This window comes from Vulpes lagopus, chromosome 2, assembly GCF_018345385.1.
Source record: "Vulpes lagopus strain Blue_001 chromosome 2, ASM1834538v1, whole genome shotgun sequence".
Taxonomy (NCBI): Eukaryota; Metazoa; Chordata; class Mammalia; order Carnivora; family Canidae; genus Vulpes; species Vulpes lagopus.
In genome coordinates, this window is record NC_054825.1 from 106758827 (window position 1) to 106786185 (window position 27359).

The window sequence follows — 27359 nt, forward strand, 5'->3', positions numbered from 1 at the left end:
TTCTGCTAATATACTAGCCCTGATAAGATGCTAAGGTATTAAAAGGGTGGTTTTTCAGATACTGAGGTACCATAGTGATCTCCTTTACATTGAATGTCTTTGTCATTTCTTTGTTATAAAAAACAAAACCAAAAACTATAAATATATATATTTAGTACATGTTATATATTAAATATATTATATAGAAAAACCTCTAAATAAATAAATAATAAATAAATAAATAAGTAAATAAATAAACATGGCAGTTGGAGCAGACCATCACTGTACTTATACTGAAAAAAAAATATATATATTAGTTTGAGTCTTCATAATGGCAGTAATATGTATCAAATTGGCCTGAAACTTGTGGTAAGCAAAGTTAAGAGTGTTGTGTAGTTCAACCTAAACTGGATCCTTATTAAAACTTTCAACTCATGGGCAGCCTGGGTGGCTCGGCGGTTTAGCGCCGCCTTCAGCCCAGGGCCTGGTCCTGGAGACCCGGGATTGAGTCCCATTTCAGGCTCCCTGCATGGAGCCTGCTTCTCCCTCTGCTTTTGTCTCTGCCTCTCTCTCTCTCATGAATACAACAAAAACAAAACCCACAAAAAAAATCTTTCAACTTGTTTTTGTTACTCATTTTATTTTTATTTATTTAAATATTTTATTTATTTATTCATAAAAGACAACAGAGAGTGAGGCAGAGATATAGGCAGAGGGAGAAGTAGGCTTCCCTTGGGGATCACGACCTGAGCCAAAGGCAGACACTCAACCACTGAGCCACTGAGGCGCCCCGTAACTCATTTTAAAGTAAGAAAATTTAATAAGGGCCGTGTGAAGTCAGTCTTGAGGACAGAAAGTGAGAGGCATTCCTCTGTAGCTGGTGTTGTCATTGTTTTTGAGAATGTGATTAAAGGCAAGGAGATCTGTCATGTGACAACAGTGATAACTTTAGAGACAAAAATCTAATTGTAATAGTAGTTTATTAACGTTCAAAATAAAAACACCTGCATCCTGAATGCAACAGTATTTGCTAGTTTTGGTATGTATTGAACACTGTGCTGGGCACCAGATACAGCCAGATGAAACCTCCTTCCAGCACTGTCCACTTAGTGGTTAGGAGGCAGAAAGGTGGATAAGAGAAGAAGGATCTTATCGTGAAGGAGCACACACTCTAGCGGAGAAGGCAGGAAAGGAATCTGAGGGCTGGAAGGGGTGGGTGTTGTGGGGGCCTGGGTTGAGGTAAGCCATCCCTGCACTTATATTGAATATTTAGCACCAGTTGCGTTAGGTTTCTATACAAGATGCCTTACATGATGACTTACATGTTAATTTGTTTGGTTCCTGCTAAAATAGAGAGTACCCTTAGGTGGAAATTAAGATAACAAGAAGTCAGTCCCTGATTTATATTCGTGGAGTATTTTTGTGTCTTGGGTGTACCTGTGTATATGGTGGCTCCACTAAAATCAGTTGTCACACTGGCTTGGAATACCAACATGGAAGAATAATATGGCATAGTGCTGTTTACAGGAGAGGGATGCATCTCATTACATAACATTTAATACTTATAATATGCCTTCCAAGAAGGGTTCTGGCCTAGAAAATTATAAAGGAGAATTAAGAAGAGAACCAGAATTACAGAAAGCTGGGAAATACTTTGTTGAGCTTTCTTCACACAACAGTGAATTAGTAAGTGATATAGATCCCTCTTGAACAAATATTTTTTAATTATCATTTGAATGGATGCCAATTCTAAGCCTGCCAGAGTGTGCAGCTCTCACTCCTGCCCTGGAAGAGCACGGGCCAGGTGGATAGAGTGGTATGACAACATAGGAATTGCTTGGGTACAATCCTAGTCATGGTACAGACGATGGAACTTTTGAAGAACCCAGAAAGGTTCTTTATGGACTTCATTCTGACAGCGGTGAATTAGGTAAGAGGGTGACATGTTTGCATTGAGATCTGGAAAGATTAGTGTGACTGCACGGTGAGGACAGACTGGATTGGGAGGTGCATGCAGGAGCAGGGGCGGGGAGGCCTGGAGACTCACAGGGATCTAGGTGAGACAGGATGGTGGTCTGAGCTAGTGGATGGAGACAAGTGTGTGGATTCCACAGGGGAGGTAGAGTTTGCCAGGATTTGTGACCCACTAGTCAGGGGGCTGAGGGCGTGGCCACTCAGAACTCTGATGGAGCAGGGGTGCTGTAGTTCACCACCAAGTCAGAGGACATGGGCAGGTGCAGGTTTGAGGTGGGTGTGAGTAGGAAGTAAATCAACTCGTACCTGGGAATCTGGAATAGTGAATCGCTGAAATGAAGTGGCACAGAATAGGGAGGAGAACACAGTAATAAAAAAATGTGGATGCCTATCACCAAATTCCTTTAAGTGAAGGAAAACTTCACTGCACTTAAATTGAATATTCAGTACAAGTTTATTTACTAAGGTTTCTACACATGATGCCTTCTGTGACCAATCAAGTGTAAATTCCTTTAGCTCATGCTCAAATAGCATCCTCAAGGGGAAATTAAAACAGCAAACCACACATTTCTCAAATGTTGGTCTATGTATCAAATATAGATGTACAAGCTTGGAGGCCTGAAGGTAGGCCCCAGGCTTAGATGGTCCTCAGGAATTTTTTGTGAACTATGACTTATCCGCAATATTAAAATGCTTAGGGATCCCTGGGTGGCAAAGCGGTTTGGTGCCTGCCTTTGGCCCAGGGCGCGATCCTGGACGACCCGGGATCGAGTCCCACGTCGGGCTCCCGGTGCATGGAGCCTGCTTCTCCCTCTGCCTGTGTCTCTGCCTCTCTTTCTCTGTGTGTGTGACTATCATTAAAAATAAATAAATAAATAAATAAAATGCTTAGATATGACTTAATGAGGATACAGTTAACTGACTTGGTCATACAATTATTTTGAAAGAAAATCTGAAATTCAGTAAGTAAGATTGGTTGTATAACCAAATCATTTAAACACCTTGATCAACCTTGGTAAAACATGATTTCCCCCTCCAACTCCTTTCCCAGCTGAGATCTGCAGGGCAGTTATCACCGGCTGATACGCTGTATGTTCACTTACTTGTTTTTCTTCTCTTTCTGTTCTTCTTACCTAGGATGTTGGCTCTGCCAGGAAAAGATTTAGTCTGTTCTGCTCACTGCTCTAGCCTCAGCACCTAGCACAGTATCCACATAATATGCATTTGCTAAGTATCTGTTGAAGGAATGCTGCTGAATAAATAAAATGAATGTCAATACAGACGGACCCTGATAGAATAGATGGAAGCAGAAGTTTCTGCAAGGTACTCTGAGGGCAATATAGCTAATTTCACAACTGGCCTCTAAATATAGCCCTGCTTAAGAGTTTTCTGCCTGGACCGGTTTTCTTCCCAACATTTACTCAAAACGTGCATTTTTGCAGATTCAAGCTCCACCGAATTAAGTTTTAAAAACCAGCACACGTGAACGAACGGAGATACGCTTAATTTTAAACGATGCTACTTTTGAATTAACTCTGCACTCGGTGGGCAATTCTGTAAAGACGGGCAACTTCCAGCTGTGAAGCCTGGCGCCCCCTGTAAGGGCCCAGGATGGGTCCCCTGTAAGGGCCCAGGATGCCCTGGAGTTGCAACAGGGCTGCTCGAGGTCCCACACGCTCTCTAGAGCTCCTGCCTCCCGTACGGGGGCAGCCCGGCCCTGCAGCCCGGGCTTCTGCAAATGCAAAAGCACCGCGTGGAACCGAGTCAGGTTAGATCCGCGTCCTCTCCCGCCCGCTGGAAGGAGGAGGGTAGCCTCGGGGTCCTGTGTCCCCCGAGACTTGGTTTCGTCTTCGGGGCCCGAGACCCGAGGCTCGCGGGTGGGTGCCCCGCGCGTGGGGAGCGGGGAGCGGGGAGCGGGGAGCGAGCGCCTACTGCGGAGCGTGGCATCAGCTCCCGCGGCCGCCAGCCGCCCGCAGCCCGGGAGCACCGCGCGCACAGCTCCCCCCCGCCCCGAGCGAAACCAGCCGAGCGCGGCGGGGCGCGACCCCGGGGCGAGGGGCCCCGACGTGCCTCCCGGGCCGCCCCCTCGCTCGCCCACGCCGCCGGCCCCCGGGGCCCATCCCCGCGCTCCTCCCTTCGCGGGCTCCCCGCCCGCCGCCGCCGCCGCCGCCGCCGCCGCGCCCGCCGCCGCCCTCCGAGGCTTGTCCCTCGCCGCCCGCCGTAGCCCGGCGCTGGCCGGTCGCCGTTTCCAAGATGGCCGCGGCGCGAGCGGCTCCTGCGGCGGGCTAGAGGCGGAGGCGGAGCCGAGTCACTCCCGCACTCCGGGGCTCCGGTGCCCCGCGCCAGGCTGCAGCTTGCCGCCCGCCGCGGCCATGCGAGGCCCCGTGCACGGATGAGAGAAGCCGCCGCCGCCGCCGAGCTGGTGCCCCCGCCCGCCTTCGCCGTCACGCCCGCCGCCGCCATGGAGGAGCCGCCGCCGCCGCCGCCGCCGCCGCCGCCGGGACCCGAGCCCGAGCCCGAGCCCGAGCCCGAGCGCTGCCGGGCGGCGAGGTGAGTGGGGCTGCCGCGGCGGCCCGGCGCGAGGAGCGGGTGGCGCGCCGGCCGGAACTCGGTCGGGCGGCCGAGGGGGCGTGGGGGCCCGCGCTTCCCGCCAGGTGGCGAGGGCTGCGTCCCGGTCCCGGGCCGGGCCCGGAGGGGAGCGCAGGGGCGGGGCGGGGCGGGGCGGGGTGCAGCTCCGGGACCCGGGGCCCCGCGGCCGGCCCGCGACCTCCTCCGCGACCTCCTCCGCGACCTGCGGGCGGGGGCCGCGCCGAAACCGCGTGCAGCGTGGCCGGAGGGAAGCGCGCCCTCCGCGCCGCCCCGCGTCCGAGCGACCGAGCAGACGCCTGCGGAGCCGACGCGCGCAGCCGGTTGCCCTGCGTCCCCGCTGCGCTCCTCCTGCAGCCCCCGGCCCCCCGCCCTTCGCCTCGCCTCGCCTCGCCTGGCCTCGCCTGCCGTCTCTCCGCGGGGAGCCCGCGCTGGGTCTGTGCAGGCGGCCGGGCCGGCTTCTCTCTCCGCGGGCCCCTTGCCCAAGCCTCGGCTGGCGGCGTGCGAGCTGCACATCGTCGCCCGCACGTGCCCGCACACAAAGTACAGGGCTGCTTGCTCTGAAACTTTGCAACCGCCTGAAGCTCCTAAGATGGAACTTGGGTCCCCAGAGCATTTGTTGCATTCCGTTCCTGAGACACTCTTGCTCATGAATTTTATGTCGGTTTTTTTTTTTTTCTCTTTCTTCCTGATTGGGAAGTCAGACTCCCCATACCCAAGGATTTACCTCTTCTCATGTGCTTACGTTTGTTCTGTTCCACTGTCCTCTTAGCCCGTCCTTCGCATCCCAGAGTTAAACTTGCAAACTGCTGCCCCCTGTCCCTTACAATGGAAATACTTGCAGAGTTCCTCTTGAATCTTCCTGTCTTGCTCTGTACTTCCAGGAATACGGCAAAGAAGCGTCCTCTTTATTTTTCCTGCTTAAAAAGAAAAAAAGAAAAAAAAAGTTTGAATTTGGTTAGCCCCGAACACAGAAACCGTATTCTTGCTTGTCGACCCAGTCAGTTCAAACAGATTTTATTTTTATAAGCTGCGAAAAACTTCGTTCTTCGTTTTCCTAGAATTCTGAGATACTTCTGTGGACTTTTAAGGAACAGCTTCTCTAAATCATATTGCAGGGTGTAACGAGAACACGTTTTGTTCCTTGCGAAATCCGTCTAACGTTTTGAGAAGTGTTGCGAGAATACCTTATTGTATAAATCCCTTAGTAGATTGTCTTTGAGCGTTTTGACTTAAGTTTTTAAGAAGAATAAGGACACTTATTGACTGCTTAAAATGTGCCATTTTTTTTCATGTGCCTTAATTTTTACAGCCACCCCGTGAGGTAGGTCCTGTTATCTCTGTTTTACGAATGAGTAAACTGAGGCACAAAGGTTCTGCTGTGTTTTCTCTAAGCTTTCGCAGCTAGTTGAACACAAGCCTGGCTGCACACCCTTAAACACCTTGAAGAAGAGGCGTGATTTTATTACCCAAACGGACAGATCAGAGGTTATAAATCAGTGTAACGGTACTTTGGAAATAAGTAGACATGAACCTTCTTAGGTAAAAGTAAGAAGGGCAAAGAGGAGTGGAAATGTGCTGAACAATCACTTTTCCCCAAGGATAAAAAGAAACCTTGGTGGTTTTTTTTTTTTTTTTCCAAGTCAGGTTGCCTTTCTTTGTTATAATAAAAATAGGTCAGGATAAATGGGCTTCATCCAACTTTAAGTGAACAGCAGTGTGCAGAACAAGAAGATCTTAGAAATATTTTTCTTAGCAACATTATAGTTAATTTTACAATAGCAAATCTGTAAAACAGATTACTTGGCCAAGCTGTGATTTTGTCTTTTATACACACTCTCATTATCACCACCACCTCTTCCATACACAGAGCCGACCTCTGACAAACTTCCTGTGGATCATCAGTAAAAGATGCTGCTCTAGGGGTTCTGCAACTGTTTATTTGAATTTCTCTTATTTGTGTTTGTAACTATTTTAAAGAAGCTCAGTATGCACGTTCAAAATGATAGATGCCACATTTTAACACCAGAGACCAAAATGTGACATATGCTACCAGATTAACTGGTTTTGGGACAGACAGAATGAAACTCCTGCCGTCTTTGTTCACGTACTTTATATTAACGTGTCATTGATTAGGAAGGCTGCTTTAAGGCACAGGTCTTTTGTAGGATGCAGGCCTACACATGTTGGCCAGTGCACCACTGTGGCAGGTGCCAGCCCAGCACATCTGTTTGGTGCATGCTGACGTGAGAGTTATGCAATCACCAAGGAACACAAAACAGGTTGAGAGGTGATAGTACTCTATTGTAGTTTTACTTCTGATTGTCCGTTGTGGCTACTTCTTGTCCTTATTTATGATAAAGAATCGTAAGGGTAGCAGTTATTAGTGATATAACTTAGAAGTAAACATTTCTTATAATTTCTTTTTCAAGCTTCTGGGTCATTTGTAGGAGGATCCTGAGATTACAAGGAGAGCTATTAAAACTAATTTGGAACAATTTACTTCTGTGATTTCTTGAATCTGTACTTAAAAAAAAAACAAACAGAACTTGGATGTTAAGGCTGATAAAAGACTGCTCTTATCTGTAACTTTTCATTTAAAATGTTTATATTAAAATAGCCTCATTGTTCTCACTTATTGACTTTGAAAAATACATGTTACTTTAGCTTAAAAATACTTTTTTTTTTTAAAACCAAGGTATTTTGATTTACTATTTATTTAAAAAGATGGTTCTTTTAAGTTCATTTGAAAAAAAAAAATGGGCTTCACTAGTAAAAGTACTTGAATATCCTGTCATTCCGGGGCGATTTGATCTCTCTCTCAACTTGAATGTCTCCTTTGAGCCCACATGTTTCAGTCTTGACATTGGATGTCACCTATTCTACCTAGCGAAATCCACCTTATGGTGCAGCTGCAGACTGCCTGGGCAGCATCAGTGCTGGGTGTGGCCTGAGACCATGACAACATTAGATCCCATTAGCGGGGGCGGCGTGGGGGCACAGAAGCAGTGACCATGCAGCCAGTGGTAACAAAGGGCTTCAGTGATGGCAGAAGCTTGCTCTTTCATGTTCTGAAATGGGGACAGCTTGTCTTCTCAAGAAGGACTTTGTGGTTCCCTTTAATCGTTATATTATTAGAAGTTGCTTCTGCTTCCTTCACAGGTCTTCTCTTAGTGTCTTGTAAATCTTGTTCTGAGCTCTACCTGAAACCTGGGGATATAAGGTCTGGATTGCTTACTGGATACATTTGCTTTAATAACTTCCTGTTACTTAATAATTCCTCATTCCTCAATGATTGTCTTTTTGCTCATAGCATTCTGTTGTCTCAGCTTTCTTATTTGACCGGGTGGTATGTATTCTTTTTAAAGACACCTGCATGTTGCCCATCAGTAGGCCATTGGAAATAGTTTCTTTAAAGAGAAAATAGAAGATGTGTCAGAAAAGCAGTTTGGGCAATGACTGCTGTGGGTCTTTTTGAGCTGGCATTCCCTTAGCAGGATAAGATAAGCAAGGTCTAGGTCCTGTGCCTCATCTCCATCTCAGCTTTGTCTACATCTGGTGGGCCAGTGTATTTTTCTCTTGACTATAGAAAGCCACAGTATAATTGAGAAATTGATTGGTGAACATGACATCAGCAAGGAAAATTCGCTGAATGATCTTAGCGACTGATGTCGCTAAGGAAGGTTGGCTTGCATCCCCATCAGATGCACCCTCTTCTAGTGTGAGAGGCATGTGACAAAGTCTTACTCTTAGGCTTTCATTTCCTTAGATTTGAGACTGCTTTTTTCCCATCTTGTCATTAACTTCCCTCCATTAGTTGGGTGATAGTGTGTTTGTTTATAATCTTCAGTCTTACTTTAATTAGATTGTAACAGACCTTGCTCTTCTGGCTATACTTTGAAGCATATTGTATCTTTGTTCCTTAAAGACATTTCTTAATGTCTAGATTTTTACAAGTGCTAGATTTTTACTAGTGTTAAGTCTCAGAAGGTCACAACTATCTCCACCCACCCTTTAATCCATCCCCCTGCCAACTCCCCCCAGAAAGAATCCTGTGGCATAGTTTCTGAGAAAGGTGTGGCAGAGATCAGTGGTTGGTGCTTTCATAAAATGCTTTTTGACTCTTGTATTATGTTCAAAAAAAGATCATGATGGTATGTGGTTTTTCTGGATTTAAATCATTAAATGAAAAAAATTTAGAACCACATTAGAATTCTGTGCAGCTATTAAAAACCATGTTTTTAAGGACTATTCAGTGACATGAACAAATGCTCATTCCAGAAAACCTATAAAGAAAAGTCTTTATAGGTAAATGGGACCTGAGTATCCAGTTTTTAAAAGATTCTCAAGTAGTTCTAATGTGTACATACTCACCACTGTGTTCATTGAGAACAGATGATAAAAACAGTATTTGCAGAACGTGGTACCCAAGGGCTGCTCAGGTGGTCTATATTTCTCCACCGGTTACGTCCGTCTTCACCAATATCTCCTCCTTTGTCCTCCCTCTCCTCCATTGTCATCTTTCTTTCCCTGTTAGCTCTAGCTCCTTGGTTCACATTGGACATGCCCTTTTCTTATATGTTCTGGCCTATGTAAGGATGGACACTCGACCCAAGCCAAGTCATTAGGATTCTTTCGTGGGTTTTAGAATTGGCACTGGTGGAGAGCAGTGCTCTTTTTAATAACTAAAATATATATAATGTAGAGTTCTGAGCTTGGAGCTAGCTCTCTGAAGCTGTAGTAAGGCTCATGGAGAAGTAGTTTGGCCTCAGACAATAACGTCAGCCCCCAGAGAAAAGGCAGAGAGGCCAGAAGAGCACTTTGGCCAATTTCCTTTTATGCTAGATTCACTTCCATTTTTTTCTTGATTTGATATGTGGGTTAATAGAATCTCTGTTTTTGCTTAAACTCTGAATGAGGTGAGTTAGGGTTCTTAATCCTAGCTAAGCTCAATATGATCCCATTTTAAAAAGTGTATACGTGCAGAGAAAAGATTGAAAGGATACATACTAATTGTTTCCTAAAATATTTTATAGTTAATGTGTTACATGTTATTTTATAATCAAAAGCTAACTATAGAGCCCAAATTCTTAACTAGTATTTTTATACTTTTAAATGTCCTTACTTTGAATTGTTACTAAAGTTGAAATTGATGAGATTCTACATTTTATAGAAAGAGGATGTGGTTGCCAAATTTTGAATTATTTTAACTACTTAAATTTTCATTTTTCAAATGTATTTTTAATATCTATGAACTAACTGAGCTGACTATATTGAGATGGTTTGCTTTAATTATTTAATTCATCCTGGGTAACAGAATTTATAGATTAGAAATAGTAGCAGCAGCAGTGACAAAACAAAGGGCTTGCTTTATGATAGTCTTTCTTATTTGTAGTGGTACTGTTTAGAATCTATGACTGTATCTTCATCATGTATGTTATATTAAAATGTTTTCCCCTTTTTAAGAGGCAAAATGCAAAACTACTGTATTTAAAAGGAATATTATTCCTTTGAAAAATAGGTGTGGTAGGTATATTCTTGTATTTCCCAGAGACCTCAGACAGACTCATGTGATGGAGTGCAATTTGCCTTTAGGTATTTATTCACTAAGAGCCTAGGCAAAATGAGATTTTTTTTTTTTAAACTTATGAGAACATTCATTTGTCATAATTTGCAGACATCAGTAGAAGTATTAGTCTCAAGGATCATTTGGATGCCAAACATTTATAAACTAGCAGAGAAAGCTATTAAGAATATATTAGGCATTCTTTCAAAAGCATTTCATAAGTGGATTTCATTTCAGCATAATTTCAGAAGAAATAAGCCTTTTGTGGAGAAAAGTGGATACTAAGCTTTAAAGCTGATCAGATTTGATGTTTTCAGTGAAAGCTTTTTGTGCATGTGAGCAGGCTATTTGAGGATACTGCTGAAGTGTAGAATGCTCTGAATAGGGCTTATTAGAGGATAGCTAGTTTAGAGATGTGAAATTAATAGAAATTGTCAACCTTTTTACTCTGTCAGTGAGAATATTTTGGAAGAAAATTTAATACATGCATTATTTTTATTGTACCATTAAAAATTCTAAAGTCTTTTTTACATAGGAACATAAAAATGTAGGTTTTTCTCTAGTTATTCAAAGAAGGAATTAAGTACTTACAGTGTAAGTCTTCTGGGTCGTAGGACTGTTAATATTTATTTAGTCTAACCTCTCAGCAATTGCTTATAGAATTATAGTAATTGGAGCTGGAAGGGAATTTGGAACCCAGCTGTGTATTTTAGAGAAGAGTAAAGCAACCTAGAGAGGCTGCTGTTTCCCCAAGATCTCCAGGCTTCTCCAGGTTTCCAGGCTCTTGCTTCCCTTTTTCTTTCTTTTTTTTTTTTTTTTTTTAATTTTTATTTATTTATGATAGTCACAGAGAGAGAGAGGCAGAGACATAGGCAGAGACATAGGCAGAGGGAGAAGCAGGCTCCATGCACTGGGAGCCCGACGTGGGATTCGATCCCAAGTCTCCAGGATCGCGCCCCGGGCCAAAGGCAGGTGCCAAACCGCTGCGCTACCCAGGGATCCCTGCTTCCCTTTCTTTCATGTCACACCGTGCTACCCGGGTTAGGGTCAAAGCTAAAGGTGCTTTCGGCCACCTGACTGCCTATGCCTAGCCCAGCATCAGCTCACACCCACGTGACTAGTTACCTGGCAACTGTGGAATACTATATTTTCTGGATTAATTAGACTTTACAGGATACAGCAGTGATGAACGATTCATTTTCAGAAAAAAAATACAGTCTCCCCCCTCCAGAAAAATTCCCACTAACTCGTACAAACCCCTGCCCCTGCTGCCCCGTGAAAATTTTAAGTTCATAAAATAAAGAACCAATGCTGAAACCTTTTTATTTATCTTGCTATTCTTTTCTGTGCTCAGCCTTTAGATTAAGCAGACAGTAAGGTTGTAATTTCTGTTCTGGGGTGGTGATGTTGAACTCTGGCTATGACTGTGATGTACAGTAAGAAATTTTTCAATAGTATGTGTATGCTATATAAGTGAAGTAAAAATTTATCAAATAATGTTTGGCCTTGTAATATATGATACACTCTGATAATTCTGTTCTGACATATTTAAAAAATTGTTCACCATGATCCATTAAATTGATTTTAGTACCCACAAATAGGTTGTGACCCTCATTTTGAAAAACATGGCTCTACTAAAAATAAAAACATGTCCTATTGTACTTTGTCCCTTTAGATTGAATCAGGAGAATGGCACAGTACTTATCCACTAATTGATAATTTTGAAGAAGCTGGGCAAGGTTAGGATCTGAGTATTTCTTCTTGAAAACAGCATTATTTCCCAAAGGCAAGAATAAGAGTGCATCTCACCCTTGCTGCTCAGAGCTGTTCTCTCCATTGCTTATCCTTAAAACATAGGAACTGTAAAGGTTAGTTTAGAATTTAGAGTTAATTTTAGAGTAAACTAGGGGTTGAAATACAAGAGTATCTTAGACTATTTTTCTCTAAAACACTAATTTGTATTTAAATTTTAAAAAATTTAATTTTAATTTAAAATTAAAAAATTAAAAAAAATTAAATTTGTATTTAAATTTTTTTCAAGTAGAGTGGGCCTGAAAGGGAGGAAAAAAAACCCGTTTTCCCTGCCGTGTGTGCACGTGAATGCATGCATGTGTGCGTGCATGTGTGTACTGTGTACACAGCAGTCTTCAGTGCTGTGAAGTATCTTTTTGAGAGGAGATGACCTGGAGAGTTGTCTTTTGCTCTTCCCTCTTCACCTTGTTAATCATTCCTCCCGTGCTCCGTCTTCTGTCAGCCGTCACTTACTTGAGTCAAACTTTCCTGGACCGCCGCCTCCTCTCCCCTGGATTAAATGAGATCCTTCTGTTATAAGTCTGCATGGCCCTTGTACTTTGCCACCGAGAGTGTGAAGGTCTGTCTCTTGTGCCCTGGCAACAAGGAGACATTAAACTCCATGCAGGCAGGGACGTTGATTTGCTCATTTTTATAACCCAGTTCCTGGTACTGCATCTAACACTCAGTTGGCTTTCAGCTCATACCTATTGGATGTCGGAGGTGGTGATTGTATTGGTTAGAGCATGGGTTTGGTATTACACAGATGGACTTGGAATCTTACCTTTGATTTTTAGCTGTATGTTTTTGGGATGTATAGAGCCTTTCTCAGACTCCATTCCTCATTTGAGAAAGAGCAGTAATAGTAGCACCTACTTTCTAGGTTGTTCAGATTCAGGGAAATAATGGCCTTTAATATAAAGTTACCCAGTCAATAGTAGTTATCATGGTTACAGTTCTCTTTTCTTCCTTCCTTTTTGGTTTAAGTTGAGAAAAGGGGAAGTCCATTGTAATTAATTTTCTTAAAAAGCCATCACATATGCTTAGAAACTACCTACTTTTAAAAGTAGCTGCAATCATCTGCATTATTGAAGAAACGTTGGTTTTTTCTTTGTCTGCAGAAGTCATAGAAGGAAAAAAAGGATTTGGGGACCTGATTTTTCCAAGTTCTTTCTTTTGCTTCAATTACTTGATTTATTTTTGCATATTATTCCTAAAGGTGTTTGGAATTCTGACTGGCCCTTGGTGGGTCATAAACCATGATCCTAGAATCAGAAGTGTGGCACTACTGATTGACTTGTTTGGGTTAGTGGGCACAGTTCAGTGTTTTTCTTTGGAAGTTCTTTTTAGTTGTTTATTTAACTGGACATGTCTTTATAACTTAGGTCAGTACTGTTCATTTTTTAAAAGGTTACATGCTGTATTTAAGAGTAATGTTTTTCAGATTGATCTAGCAGCTGCCTCAGAAAAGCAAATAAAATTTGGTTAATAAAACTAACTTAATCAACTAGAAACCTTCCAGATTATAAAAGCGGCACATGTCTATTATGGAAGAATCTGAAGAATCTGAAAAGTATAAAGAAAATAACCAACGATAATCTTACCACCTAAATATAGTTACCATTAACATTTTGATTAGGGGTTTGATTTCCTGGGTTTATGTGTGCGAAATACACACACACACACACACACACGTATATACACACATGCTTATATATATATACATTTTTTCTCCATACAGTTTAACTTGAAAAGCTACCATGTCATAAGCGTCTTTTTATGGCATAAATATATTTAATGACAAACAGTATTCTGTTCATGTATATGCCATAATTGAACTAATTGTTCTTAAATTGTTTTATAATACATGTTTCCACTTCCCATGACGTGATAAAAAATCTTTATATAAACTTTTCAGTATTTTAGGTCATTTCTCTAAGGTAGATTACTAGGTCATAAGATATTTTAAGTTTTAAGACTCTTGAGACATTGCAGCATTTCTTTTTGGAAGGTACTAAGTTATTTTACTCATACTAATGTTAAAGATAAAGTACAGTGGATAATCTCCATTACAAAAGCATAGTCTACTAAATTGTTGTGAGTTAGAGATAGCTTAAGAGAAAAAGTTTCCTTATAGATTCAGAAAATAAGATGTTAGTACAGCAGGAGTATTCCAAACAAAACCCACAGTCATCCTTCATCAGTGCATTCTGTCCTATGCAGTTCTGGCTCTGTTCGATGTTCAGTTAGCAGTTTTATGAATCCACCTTCTTGCCGAGATAGGATCACAAGTGGCTTTCAGGGAAACAACAGAGTAAAACAAAAACCTATTTGTAGGTAATGGAAGACTTAAAAATGACTGGTTAATTTATCGCTAATTTTCAGAAGTGTAAGATACAGTTGGAAACCATGATAAGATTAAGGCATTTGATAAAATTTGATTGTTTTTGTGACATGCAAAACAAGATAAAGATCCAAAAATCTTTAGACAGAATATTTATAAACATAATAATAACTACTGTCAAGAAAGAGTGGATATGTTGTCTAATTTATGAAAATGGAAACCACATAAACTTTACAGAGAGAAAAGATCTTCAGATAAGACATATAATAGTTTTGACATAATACACCAACAATATACTAAATGTATAGTTAGAATATACCAAGAATATATCAAATATCAGGTAAAGAGATTCTGTAAATCTGGAACAGGTCTTAAACTTCTGTTTGTGTATATAAAGCTGCATAGATAGGTGATAATCCATTTCTACTTGAGAACCACTGGCCTAGAAGATCCTAGATTCAAATTTAAGCAGTTGTGACTAAGTGAACAATATAGAAAACATAATGCAATTATGCTTTAGAATATAGCTGTTGTCTAATATCCAACAGGTTAACTCCAGCACCCTGATAAATGCAAGTGTGTCATGGACAGTGCAGGCATTGACAGTGCTGTAGGAACTTCTCGTACAGCAAACCATTTTTGAAATATTTATGACATCTTAACCCAGACAGATTTAACCTAAGCATCTGCTCTGATTTGGTATCTCATCAATAGTAACACATCAAATAATCCTAATTATTTCTAGCACCTCTCCTTTTACAACATGAGAAAACAAATCCTTTGTGATTTTCTAAGACCCCCATGGGAAATCTCAAAGACAGTTTTAGGTCTAAAAAAAAAACCATTAAGGATTTAATTTTGGGAAGGCAAAATATCAAAATTGTCAGGAGTTTGAACACTTCAGTTAAGATAGGATTATGGAATATCCAGAAGTGATATTTGAAATATATATTTGACCAAAGTGACAGTAAAGATTTTAAAAGTAAACATAAGGAGTAGCATGATTGTGAAGGACCTTTCCTACACTGAGAAACTTTTGCTTTCTTAAATAACAAAGGACATAGTATTAAGGCAATTGAGGCAGTGTGGGAATGTTCATTAATGGAGAATGTCTCAGAGAGGAGGGAGAAAACTCGTTTTATGAAACATGGGAGTCATGGAGGAAGATGGAGGTGGGTCTTATTTCCTCATATGTAAGGACATGGTGGCCCTTCAGGTTAGTCATTTCTTGGAGCACATAAGGGTGAGGGTTTCTTACTCTTTGCTCTCATCCAGGAGCACAGGGCTCAGATGAGATTGAATATTTATCACAAGAGATGTGTGTAAGTGCCCAGCTCACTGTGTGTTTTATTTATAATGTTGCACTGAATAGTTTGCACTGAATAGTTTGAAGTAGTTTATTTAATTGTGAATATCTGGACATAATTTTTATAGACTCTAAAACACTAAAGAAAGTTTTTTCTCTTTTTAAAAAATTGTTCTGGTTCATACTTATTTTGGTGCTTTTGCTCCTGAATAGAGAGCTGCCATTTTTAGCTGCCTAATGTTTGTCTATTTAATTTCTTGAAATGAGCTTTTAAAGAGTAGTATTTCATCAAATATAAGATGCCCTTGATTGTAAGATGCAGTATAATTTTATATATCATGAAGGAAAAAATATTGCAATTATACTATGACACAGTGCATTTTGTATCAGTTGTAGGAAGCAGTGTAATATTAGAGATGTTAAAATGTGGAAAAATGTGTGTTTTAAAATCAGTGAAATATGGGGAGGTCTTGACTCTTGCTATTTTGTAAAAAATATTTTATTTCTATTTATTTGAAAGAGAGAGTCAGAGCTCAAGCAGGTGCCTGGGCAGATGGAGAGAACCTTAGGCAGACTCTACACTGAGCACAAAGCCTGACATGGGGCTGTATTCCACGATCCAGAGGATCATTGAAATCAAGAGTTGAACGCTTAACTAACTGACTCACCCAGGTGCCCAACTCTTTCTATTTTTAAACTTAATGTGATATATATGGTAGTATATATACAGAAGAAGCTGCTGGTTTCTACAAGATCCTGATAAATTCACAAAGAATAAAAGGGAAGTAGGATGGGGTAGAAAAAAGTGGGGTGTGGTGATTTTTAATTACATAAAATTTAGCATAATTTCAGTCTACCAGTGGGAACCTTTGTTGCGTAGCAAGCTGGGTGCTGACTCCCATTGATTGTTTTCTGATGTTTCTATTCCAGGAAGCCGTTTGTGATCTTAATTAATTTAACCAATCCTTTGTTGGACTTTTAGGGTGTTTCCATTTCTTTTGCTATTATAAAGTTATGAGCAATTTTTTTTAGCTCAATCTTCATGTGCATCCAGGATATTTTATTAGGATAAGATTCTGAAAATTTAATTGCTGTATCAAAGAGCATGTGTATATATTTTTTTAGTTATAGTCTACTGTTCTTTAAGTACAGAATTTTACATAGTGAATTTATTTATAATGGGGAGGCAACTATATAGGCTGTTGACAGAATTTGATAATACAGAAATGAAAGAGACTAGTTGACCAATTAGGCAGGACCTGGTAAGTTCCTCAGGTTGTTTTATTTTAAATTTTTATATAATATTTTTTGTTGTATAATGTAACACAGATATTTGTGTGTATATGAAATGAATAGTCTGATAAATTGTCCACAAGTGAAGGTGCCCTTGTAGAGATCACCTGTGTGAAGAAGCAGACCGTGAGCAGCATCCTGGAAATCCCCCACACCGCCACTTTTCTGCCTCTTATTACCCAGACCCCCTACTCATATTTTTCAGCTTTCATGCAGTGTGGTACTTGTAGATTCATGTGTTTTTTGTTTTGGGCAGTAGTGATGCTTTTATTCTTGTTGCTGTAAAATATTCTCTTGTGTGGATGTATCATAGTGTATTCAGTGTTTTTTAACCATAGTAATCATTTTTAAGTGTCCAGGTAGTAGTGTTTTTTTTTTTTTAAGATTTATTTATGTATTTATTCATGAGAGAAAGAGAGAGAGAGAGAGAGAGAGAGGCAGAAACACAGGCAGAGGGAGAATCAGCCTCCACACAGGGAGCCCTATGTGGGACTCCATCCCAGGTCTCCAGGATCAGGCCCTTGCCTGAAGGCGGCGCTAAACCGCTGAGCCAGCTGGGGTGCCCAGTACTGTTTTAAGTACATTCATTCACACTATTGGGCATCAAGTCTCTAGAACTCTTCATCTTGTACAAGTGACTTCCCCCTCCCCTCCAGCCCCTGGTGATGCCCATTCTACTTTCTAGCCTGTTTGCCTATTTTAGGCACCTCATGTAAGTAGGATCATACAGTATTTGTCTTTTTGTGACAGGCTGACTTAGCAGAATGTCCTCAAGCTTCATCCACGTTGTCGCATGGCAGGATTTCCTTCTTACGGCCGAATAATATCCCATTGTATGAATATACCACATGTTGTTTATCCGTTCGTCTGTCCACTAACACCTGGGTTGCTTCCATCTTTTTGAAGTTTGTATAATTTTAGAGATCTTTGACTTAATATTGCCAAATGCTTTTCAGAAAATTTGTGTTAATTTTCTTGCCATTACAGTAATTTGTAGGTTTTCGCCAGTGGTTTGGTTACTTGTGAGGTTGAACAATCTTTTTTTAATTATTTTTAAAGATTTAATTTATTTTACAGAGAGAGCACATGCGTGAGTGGGGGAAAGGGCAGAGGAAGAGAAGAGGGACAAGCAGACTCTTTGCTGAGCATGGAGCCTGTCACAGGACTCAATCCCACAATCCTGAGATCATGACCTGAGCAGAAACCAAGAGTCGGATGCTTAACTGAGCTGCCCAGGCGCCCCTGAACACTCTTACGTCATTTACTTACTTACATTTCTTCCCATTGTATTTTAAAAATTGTTCATATATCTTTCTTCTTGACTGAATTACTTGAGGATAGTAGCTATCATCTTAGACCTTTTTATTCATGAAGTGTCTAGTACTAAGTCTACTACATGAGATGCCCGGGATGTGTTTGGTAAATGAATGAATACATTTGTATGTGGATGTATTGGGACCTCATAAGGCTATATCCTTGTAGTACTTTTTGGTATGTTATGACCTGTTACAAAAACATTTCTTTCTTTTTTTTTTTTTTTTTTTAAGATTTATTTATTTATGATAGACATAGAGAGAGAGAGAGAGGCAGAGACACAGGAGGAGGGAGAAGCAGGCTCCATGCCAGGAGCCTGACGTGGGACTCGATCCCGGGACTCCAGGATCGCACCCTGGGCCAAAGGCAGGTGCCAAACCGCTGAGCCACCCAGGGATCCCCCTACAAAAACATTTCTTAAAGCAGTTGCATAGTAAATAGTCTCAAGTAGTATTTGATAACTAGACTCAAGTGATACTTGATTAGAAATTATCTTTATTTTAAGCTTTCTTTTTTTCACATTTCTTAGGTTAAATATGTATTTTTTTTTTTCAGATAGCTTTAAAATGTTTACTTTGGTTTTCTTTTAAGAGAGAAAGAGAAAGGGGCAGGGGAGAGGGAGAGAGAAAATCTCAAGCAAGCTCCATGCCCAGCATGGAACCTGAGGCAGAGCTTGATCTCATGACCCTGTGATCATGACCTGAGTTGAAATCAAGAGGCAGGCTGCTTAACTGACTGAGCCACCCAGGATGCCCCTAAATAGTTCACTTTAAATAAAAGTCATTTTGATCCATTAAATTTCTTTTTCCTACTTAGTCCATAGCCCATCTAAGTTAATTGTGTAATTGCTTACCCCTTTATTTTGAGTACATAAGTGTGACAGTACTATTGAATCTGGGCTTAGGATTCTATCACTAATCACTTTGCTGTATCTACTGTCATTAATCTTTGTTAAGTACTCAACCACTAACAGTTTATTTGGAAAGTTTAAAAAAAAAAAGATGAATGTATCTTGCCACATATAGGTGTCTGATAGAAAGCATTTTCTGAAACTTTGAATTCTCTGCTCTGAACTTTTGAGATATTTGCATTGAAGGCTGTTGCACTGAGGTTCTTTTGTGTAGCTTTGATTATGCTTTTTGTGCCTCTTATTCCTTGTGCGTTTGGAGTGGATGATCCTTAGAGGATCCTAAGACAGCCACCTAAGTGAGAACTCTAACACTTTGATGCTTTTGCTTAGATACTTCATGGGTGTGTAATTCTAGGAGTGCTTGCAGGAGAGTGGGTAAATGAGGAGGACCCCAAAGAGGGGGTGAGAGTGTCAGCAGCGGGAGGTAGAGATGCAAAGAAGGGAGAAGAGGTGGGTAGAGACATGCTTCCCAACTCATAGTAGCAGTCATCGTCCTGATGGGCTTATAGAAGGAAAGTCTTACGAAGAATTATAAAGAAAAATGCTTTTCAGGAAAGTTTCTTTGGCAGCATACATCAAATAAACTCCTTTAATGAGAGGTTCCCAGACAGGTTTTCAAGTTATCAGCCTGCAGTAAATTGATAAAATGACAGAGTAGTGATTTAAAAAAAAAAAATTAAACTTATTTTCCAGGGCTAAATTGTTTTTGAAGATGATGGTGGCAGTAGATTTTATATATCTTCCATATCTTTCCTTGGCAAGGCAAAATGGTAACAGCCCCTTATTGGTTGCCTTTCAACACACCCTCCCCGCCACTAATCAGACATTTAATTTTGGAAATCACATCTTGAACTAAAATAACTTAGAAATTGTTTGATTACATTCATGTATCTGATGAAGTAGGATGTCAGAATAACGTGGATAAATACTTCTGGAAGCATCAGAAGTATTTGCCGTGAAGTTCACCCTCAAAGCTGACTTTTTACTTTGTAAAAAGCACTTGGCTCTTTGAATATCCAGGTGTTATTTAACAGAAAACCAAAAGGAGTATGTGTGTATTGAGGAATGATTACTAAAAAGGGAGATTCATTAGCCTGACTCTGTGAAAGAAATTTAAAAACTCCACCTTAACTGTGGTGACTGGTAGTCATAGTAGTGTGTGACTTCATCCCATCTTAGCTATTAAGACTCCTGTACCATATGTTCATTTCCAGTGAGGCCAGCTTGTAACTGAAGTACCTACCAGGTGTCAGGCATGGGCAGGCCAGGCCATGGGGCTGCTGTGGTGGATAAAGTAAAGACATGACTTGGCTTAGTGACCAGGCCCAGAGAGCTTTCTGAGTTGGAGATCTCCCCACCTTTAGATTTAGCAGAATTAGGAAGGCTACAAGTTTCAATTAAATCCCATTTGTGAAGAGACCTCACACTGCATCCCCACACAAATTTGCCATTCATCAATAGACAAATTTTAGGCTTAAGCTGGAGGTTTGGGCCAAATGGAGCTCCTGAGCCCCTTGCCTCTTAGAGTTTGGAATCTCCATTCACAATGACCATCTTCTTCCTCAGCTTCTTGTCGTTGCCAAGATTGGTTCCTCTCTGTCAGCTCTTTGTTCCTCCCTTTTCTATTTGAGTCATTTCAGAAGGCACTCATCTTGTGAATGTACCCATATTCCTCCAGGCAAGTAATACTTCTATTATACATAAGCATAACGTAATACTTGCCCTGCCTTTAAGGAATTTATAATCTAGTTAAGGAGAACAGATAAGGTAATGGAAATTTGATAATTCATGGTCTGGTGGAGAAATGGTAATAGATTTGCATTTGTCATCTACTTGTGTGCCATTGTTCAAGTGGTGTAACATTTGTTTTATATAACAATTACAAGAAGCTTGTAAAATACACGTGCATTTTTTGGATGAGGAAAATGAGACTTTAAGAGACATACTAGTTCAGAACACCTGGAGCCAGAACCCATCCATATTTGTTGTACTTTAGAGTCTTTGGTTCTCTATGTTATGTAGTATGTCTGTAGGCATAGATGTGGAAAGGACATGGTGAAGGATCTTAATCATAGTTTGTAATAGCAGTAAGAGATACAACAAGAATGATTAATTACCAAGTAAATTATGCAGGAGTGGAAAGAGATCTCTTTAGGCTGAGATGGGCATGTTACAGTAGCTGAATGTATTGTGAACATTTGCCATTCCGGTAAAAATATTAAAATATCATTTTTAAATGGCTCTATTATTTTCCCTTTTATGGTTATACCATAAACTATTTAAGTTATTACCACTTTCCTACTGTTTTAGATAATACTGCAGTGAACCATTTAGTACACAACTCTGCTCTTCTGGGTGCTCTTGTAAAATTATTTTCTGAATGTAGAATTCAAAAGGAGTTTGAACACTTTTAAGAATTTTAATATCTATTGTTAAACATTTGCTTCTGGAAAGACTACAAATGTATGATGTGTAATAGGCCACAAGTAGTGCTTACAGTACTATACTCTTTGTAGCTTTGAGTATTAGAAAAAGTCTTGGCTAATTTAATAGGTCAGAAAAGGTTATCTCGTTTTGAGTGTCTGGTTATTATTGTAGGTGGAACTGTTTTCATGTTTTATTGCTATTTAAATTTATTTTGTGAATTATCTTTTCTCATTCCTTGCTTATTTTCCTGTTTGGTGTGTTAGTGTTTTTCATGACAGATTTAGTGAGCTACTTACAAATTAAGGACAGGGTTTTTCCTCCATTTGAGCTTTCAGGATAACTTAGTTTTTTTTAATATATTGAAGTTTTAAATGTTTACATAGTTAAATCTTTTTTTTTAAAGTTTTCTTTCATTTCTTAAAGCTAGAAAGTCCAACACATGTGGTTAAGGGAATATAATTTCAGACCCATTTTCTGAAAAAATATCATATAATACATTTTCTGTAATACTTTATGGAAAAACACAATAGTTTACGTATACTGTAAGGTGTAAGGGAGCTTATAATGATTTATGTATTTTTGTGTCATTGTAAATCTTATCCCAGTAGCTGTGCACATAGTAGGTCCTGAGTAATTTTCATTTGGTAGAATGAATAAGAGTTAAATTCAATGAATTATCACTGACGTGACTTTAATGATTTCACTGGTTCTTGGCACCTTTTCCCCTGGATTCTCAGTATGCTCTTATTTTCTGAGAATTAGTGAATAAAAGACAAAGTGCCCTTTCTTTTAGGCTTCTTATATAAGATTTCTACTGCTTTTTGCATTACTAGTACTATATCTTACATATCTGGTAAGAGCTTTGTTCCTGGAAATGATATTTGAGTGAGAGTTAATTTAGAACCTGTCATAAGATCCCTATTTCCCCTTGTTTTAGGCAGACATAGGATTGCCTTCTTTTCAGATCCTGCTAGTTTGTTAGTGCTTTTTTATTTTTTTTGTTTTGTTTTAGAATTTGAATGATAGGTGACTAAAATGAGTTAATTTGGTCATTGGAGATCTGTATTGTACTGTTTTCTAAATTTATTGCTATTCACAATTTCTTTGAGAAATGAACAAGTAAGGCAACTCTTTCTGCCCATGGGTCCTGTCCCTGGGCTTTAATAATAGCACTTAAAAAAAAAAATGAGATAACCTTTCTTTGCTTTAGGTGCTAAAACGTTGTACTAACCTTAAAGTATATATTTGAATTCTGGACTATCAAAAGCATTGTATCTCCAAGTTATCAGAAAGTACTCTAACCAGAATTGGAATTTTCACGGAGCATAAGAGAACTATAGGAGTAAGAATCTTGCTTTTATTGTTTTCTTTTTAAATAGTTTTCTGCAAAAAAAATAAAAATAAAAAAAAATAAATAGTTTTCTGCGCATCAGGAAGTCTCTGGCTCATGTCCAGGTGTCATCATCCCCACATTCCACCCTCACCCCCCAGCAAGAACAAAAAAGCAGCAGCAGCAAAGATAAAGTAACTTTATTGAGATATAATTCATAGACCATTATAATTCACCCATTTGAAGTGTCCAGATCAATTGGTTCAGATACATTCGCAGTTTAATACATCTGTGAATATATATGTAACCACTGCTACAGTGAAATTTAGAGCATTATAATCACCTCAAAAAGAAACCTTACAGTCTTTAGCTATTGTCATCTTCAAATCCCCATACCTCCCAGTCCTGAGTAACCATTGATCTGCCTTCTCTCTCTATATTTCCCTATTTTGAACATTGTATGTATATAAATTGAATGGTATAATGTGGTTTTTAGTGACTGACTTCTTTCACATAGCTAATGTTTTCAAGTTTCATCCATGTTGTACCATGTATCAGTCTTAATTTATATGGCTGAATAATATTCTCTTTAATGGAAGTACTACTGTTTGTTTATCTATTCATCATTCAATAGACATTGAGTTGTTTCCGCCTTTTGGCCATTATGAATCGTGCTGCCATAAATATTTGTGCACAAGTGTTTGTGTGGACACATGTTTTCGTTTTACTTGGATATATAGGATTGCAAATGCTCCATTGTATGTTTTCCAGTGTGACTGCACCTTTTGACATTTCCACCAGCAGTGTGTGAGAGTTCTGATTTCTTCATATCTTTGCCCACAGTTGCAATTATTTTATTTGTTGATAACCATCCTAATGGGTGTCAAGTGCTATCTTACGGTATTGATTTGCATTTTCCGAACAATGGTGAGCATTCTTTCAGATGCTTGTTAGCCATTTATATATCTTTGGAGAAGTGTCCAGTCAGATCCTTTCTCCTTTTTTAAATTGGGTTATCTGTCTTTTTTTTTTTTTTTAATTCATTTGAGACAGAGAGAGAGACAGAGCAACCATGAAAAGGGGAGAGAGAGGGAGAATCAGGCTTCCTGCTGAGCAGGGGGCCCCATGTGGGGTTTTGATCCTAGGACCATCTGAGACACTTAACCATCTGAGCTGCCCAGGTGCCCTTGGGTTATCCGTCTTTTTATTATTGGGTTATGAGAGTTCTTTGTGTATTCTTGATAGGTCTCTTATCCAGATACATGACTTGCAAATATTTTTCTCATTCTGTGGGTTGTCTTTTTCACATTCTTGATAGTATTCTTTGATGCACAAACATTTTAAATTTTGAGGAAGCCAACTTTATTTTGTTGTTGCTCATATTTTTGGGTCATATCTAAGAATCCATTGCCAAATCTGAGGCCTTACAGATTTACTTAAGAGTTTTATAATTTTAGATCTTACGTTTAGGTCTTTGATCCATTTTATTTTATTTTATTTTTTTGTACATATATTTTTTTATTATTGGAGTTCCGTTTGCCAACATATAGTTTAACACCCAGTGCTCATCCCATCAAGTTTTAAATTGATATTTGTATATAGTGTGAGTTAAGGATCCAACTTCATCCTTTCGTGTGTAGCTACCCGATTATCCCAGCTTCATTTGCTGAGAAGACTCTTCTTTTCCCATTGAATGGTCTAGGCACCTTGTCAAAAATCAATTGATCATAAGCGTAGGTTTATATCTGCACTCTCAGTTCTGTTCCATTGATTTATGTATCTGTTGTATGCGATAATCACAGTATCTTGATTGTTGTTAACTTTTATAATAATTGCAAGGGGAAGTCAGGAGGGCGAGTCCTTCAACATGAGTCTTTTCTAGGATTGTTTTGGTTGTCTTTATTTTTTTAACTCCTTATATCCCTGTGTCTAGAATAGTGCTTAGGATATAGTAATTTTTAGTGAGCATTTATTGCAGGGATGGTTTAGAGTAAATAGTTCAATTTCAATTTGATTGGTAAATTGGTATCTCTAAATACTTTTCCAACTGTAGCTAACACATTTTCAGTATATTTTATACTCAGTTCCTTATTATTTCTGTCAATAAGTTTCTAGTAATGAAGTATATCATGGGAGTAGGTTGCTTTTTAAAGGTCGTGTATGCACTGAGGAAAGAATCATAGATAAGGAAAAAGGCATCAGCAAAGGTTTTAGTGATTAACCAACACAATATTAAGCTGTAAAGAAGTATTGAGACTCAATATAGTTAAAATTATTCTTGCAGGAGAGGTATATATTTGTATACTTAATTGTAAGCTTTCAGAAATTGAGTGGCTTCTTGTATTAATATATTAGAACTTTTGTTTGGGTGATTTTAAGTAGTCACAAAAATTTAGTGGCATTTTGTTTCTGTTAATCATTTTTTTCTCCCTCAGCAGGAGAACTTAGAGTAGTAATAAAACTATTTATAGTTTTTCTGATGAGCCCAATCGAGGACCTGTCAAAAGTGCTACGTATTTGTTTGGTATTCTGGTACCATCTGTAGTTGAGAAGTATGTCATTTTTTATATATTTGTATATTTAAGTGATAACCAGCTTTGTCTTTTAAGTCTTAAGGTTTAGATCTTCTATATTCCTTTTTAAAAATTAGAGGTCCATGAAGAATCTTTCTGATCTTATATAAATTATAGAAACTGGGAGCGTTTTAATTGCTACAAAATAAATTGGTTGGATTTGACTATTTGTAAATGTTTTAACCTTTAAAATGAGATGATGTTTGCCTTTCTGTATTATTTTTGTCTGTAAACAAAATTTTCCCTCTTCTTTGTTTCCTAAAGTAATTGCTATATGATTCTATCATAAAATACTTTAGCTGGACTGTGGAGTTAGTCACTTTGAAAGTCATTCATTGCTTCTCTTTATATATGTTATAGATAGATAGTGTATCATTTCATTATGACACCAAAAAAATCTACAGAGCAATTTTTAAATTAAAAATTTATAAGTATATTGTCTTTTAGTGCTATATAATAAACCGTTTCTATCATTTTGTTCATAAGCTTAAATATGGAACAAGTGTTTTCAGACGTTGGATGATAAGACTGTACCCGATTGTCATCACTGAGACAAGGGAAACAAAGTGAACCCTATAATTATCTTGATTTTTCTGCCTATAAGGTGTTCCAGGCTGTGGTACAGTCTAAATCCCAGGCAAAGCAGAATGGTCTTCTTGAATTGAAGGAACAGATTGGAATTCAGGGAGACTGAGGCAGTTGGAAGTTGAGGGCAGAATTCTAGAGAGGAAGGAATGATATTGAAAAGAGTACCAGAATCTACGCAGGCCCCCTTGAGTCTTTGAATGCAAGATGCACTTGCATAGAATAGAAACTCTTCAAGGTTAGGCAAAGAGCCATTGGGGAATTGTGAGCTGAAAGGTGCTATAGCTCACATGGGGCTTGAAGGGTCTTGAATTTCCACTGGTCAAAGTGGAAAGTTTTTGTTGTGTTGATCACTTGGGACATGTGATAAAGATTTGGAAGATTCATATCTTAGTAGGGGGGGTAACTGTTCCTAGAGCAAAGGCATGTCTGAAATTACCCGAAGCAAGCTTGAAAACAAATCTTGAAAGGATAAAGTGGAATTGCAAATAATAATAGCTTGTTTAAAAAAAAAATTCCAATACTTTTTAAAGAACAGCAAAATGTAGACATTCAGCTGCATAAAATTATAATGTCTAACATCCAACCAAAAATTACTAGACATGCCAGTAAGCCCTAAAAGATGACCTATAACCAGGAGAAGCTTTCAGCCAATAGAAACAATCCCAGAAATTTCAAAAATGACAGAAGTAGAAGAAAGAGTTGTTGATATAGTTATATGCAGGTATTTAAAGGGAAACATGAACATTGGAAAAAAAAAAGATATAAAAAAGACCAAATGGAAATTTTGAAGATGAAAAAAATACAATATCTGAAATGACAAATACACCAGATGGGATTTTCCAAAGACTAGACACTGTAGAAAAAAAATGACTGAACTTGTGAACATAGCAAAAGAAACTATGCAAAATGTAGTACAGAGTAAGGCCAGGAAAAATGTACAGAACAACGATAGCATATGAGAACATGTCAAGTCATCATCATATGTGTACTTGGAGTTCCTGAAAGAAGAAAGAAAGAGGGGAAACTGGGAAAAAAAAATTAAGTAACAACTGTAAATGTTTCAAATTTGGGCACTATAAACTCATTGATTCAAAAAAATTTGATGAGCCCCAGGAAAGATAAATACAAAGACAACCATCACTGGAAAAAAATCACTGCTTGAATTTTCTTCTTCTATGGTTTCTACCCTTGTCAGTCTTATAAATAACTTTAGTCTTGTGTGTCTTCTCTCACATTTCTAGTATTGTATTACATGAAATGTTTTCCATTTTTCTCATTTACCAAACCACTATATTCCATGTTTACTTAAAATCTTTTTTTCCCCAAAGGCTTTGCCTCTGTTGTATTTAGTTATTGCTTTGATTATGAACCGTTTAAG

The 27359-nt window shown here is 39.1% G+C and overlaps 1 protein-coding gene across 4 annotated transcripts in view; it reads left to right on the plus strand.

The window, feature by feature from the left end:
• The first annotated feature begins 4189 nt into the window (after positions 1–4189).
• MAP3K4 (mitogen-activated protein kinase kinase kinase 4) overlaps positions 4190–27359 on the plus strand; it is a 110871-nt gene continuing 87701 nt past the window's right edge. For all 4 annotated transcript variants that reach the window (XM_041742799.1, XM_041742801.1, XM_041742800.1 and 1 more), the window contains exon 1: positions 4190–4503. In XM_041742799.1, the coding sequence (XP_041598733.1) occupies positions 4346–4503 (158 nt within the window). In that variant the 5' untranslated portion in view covers positions 4190–4345. The remainder of the gene's footprint in view (positions 4504–27359) is intronic.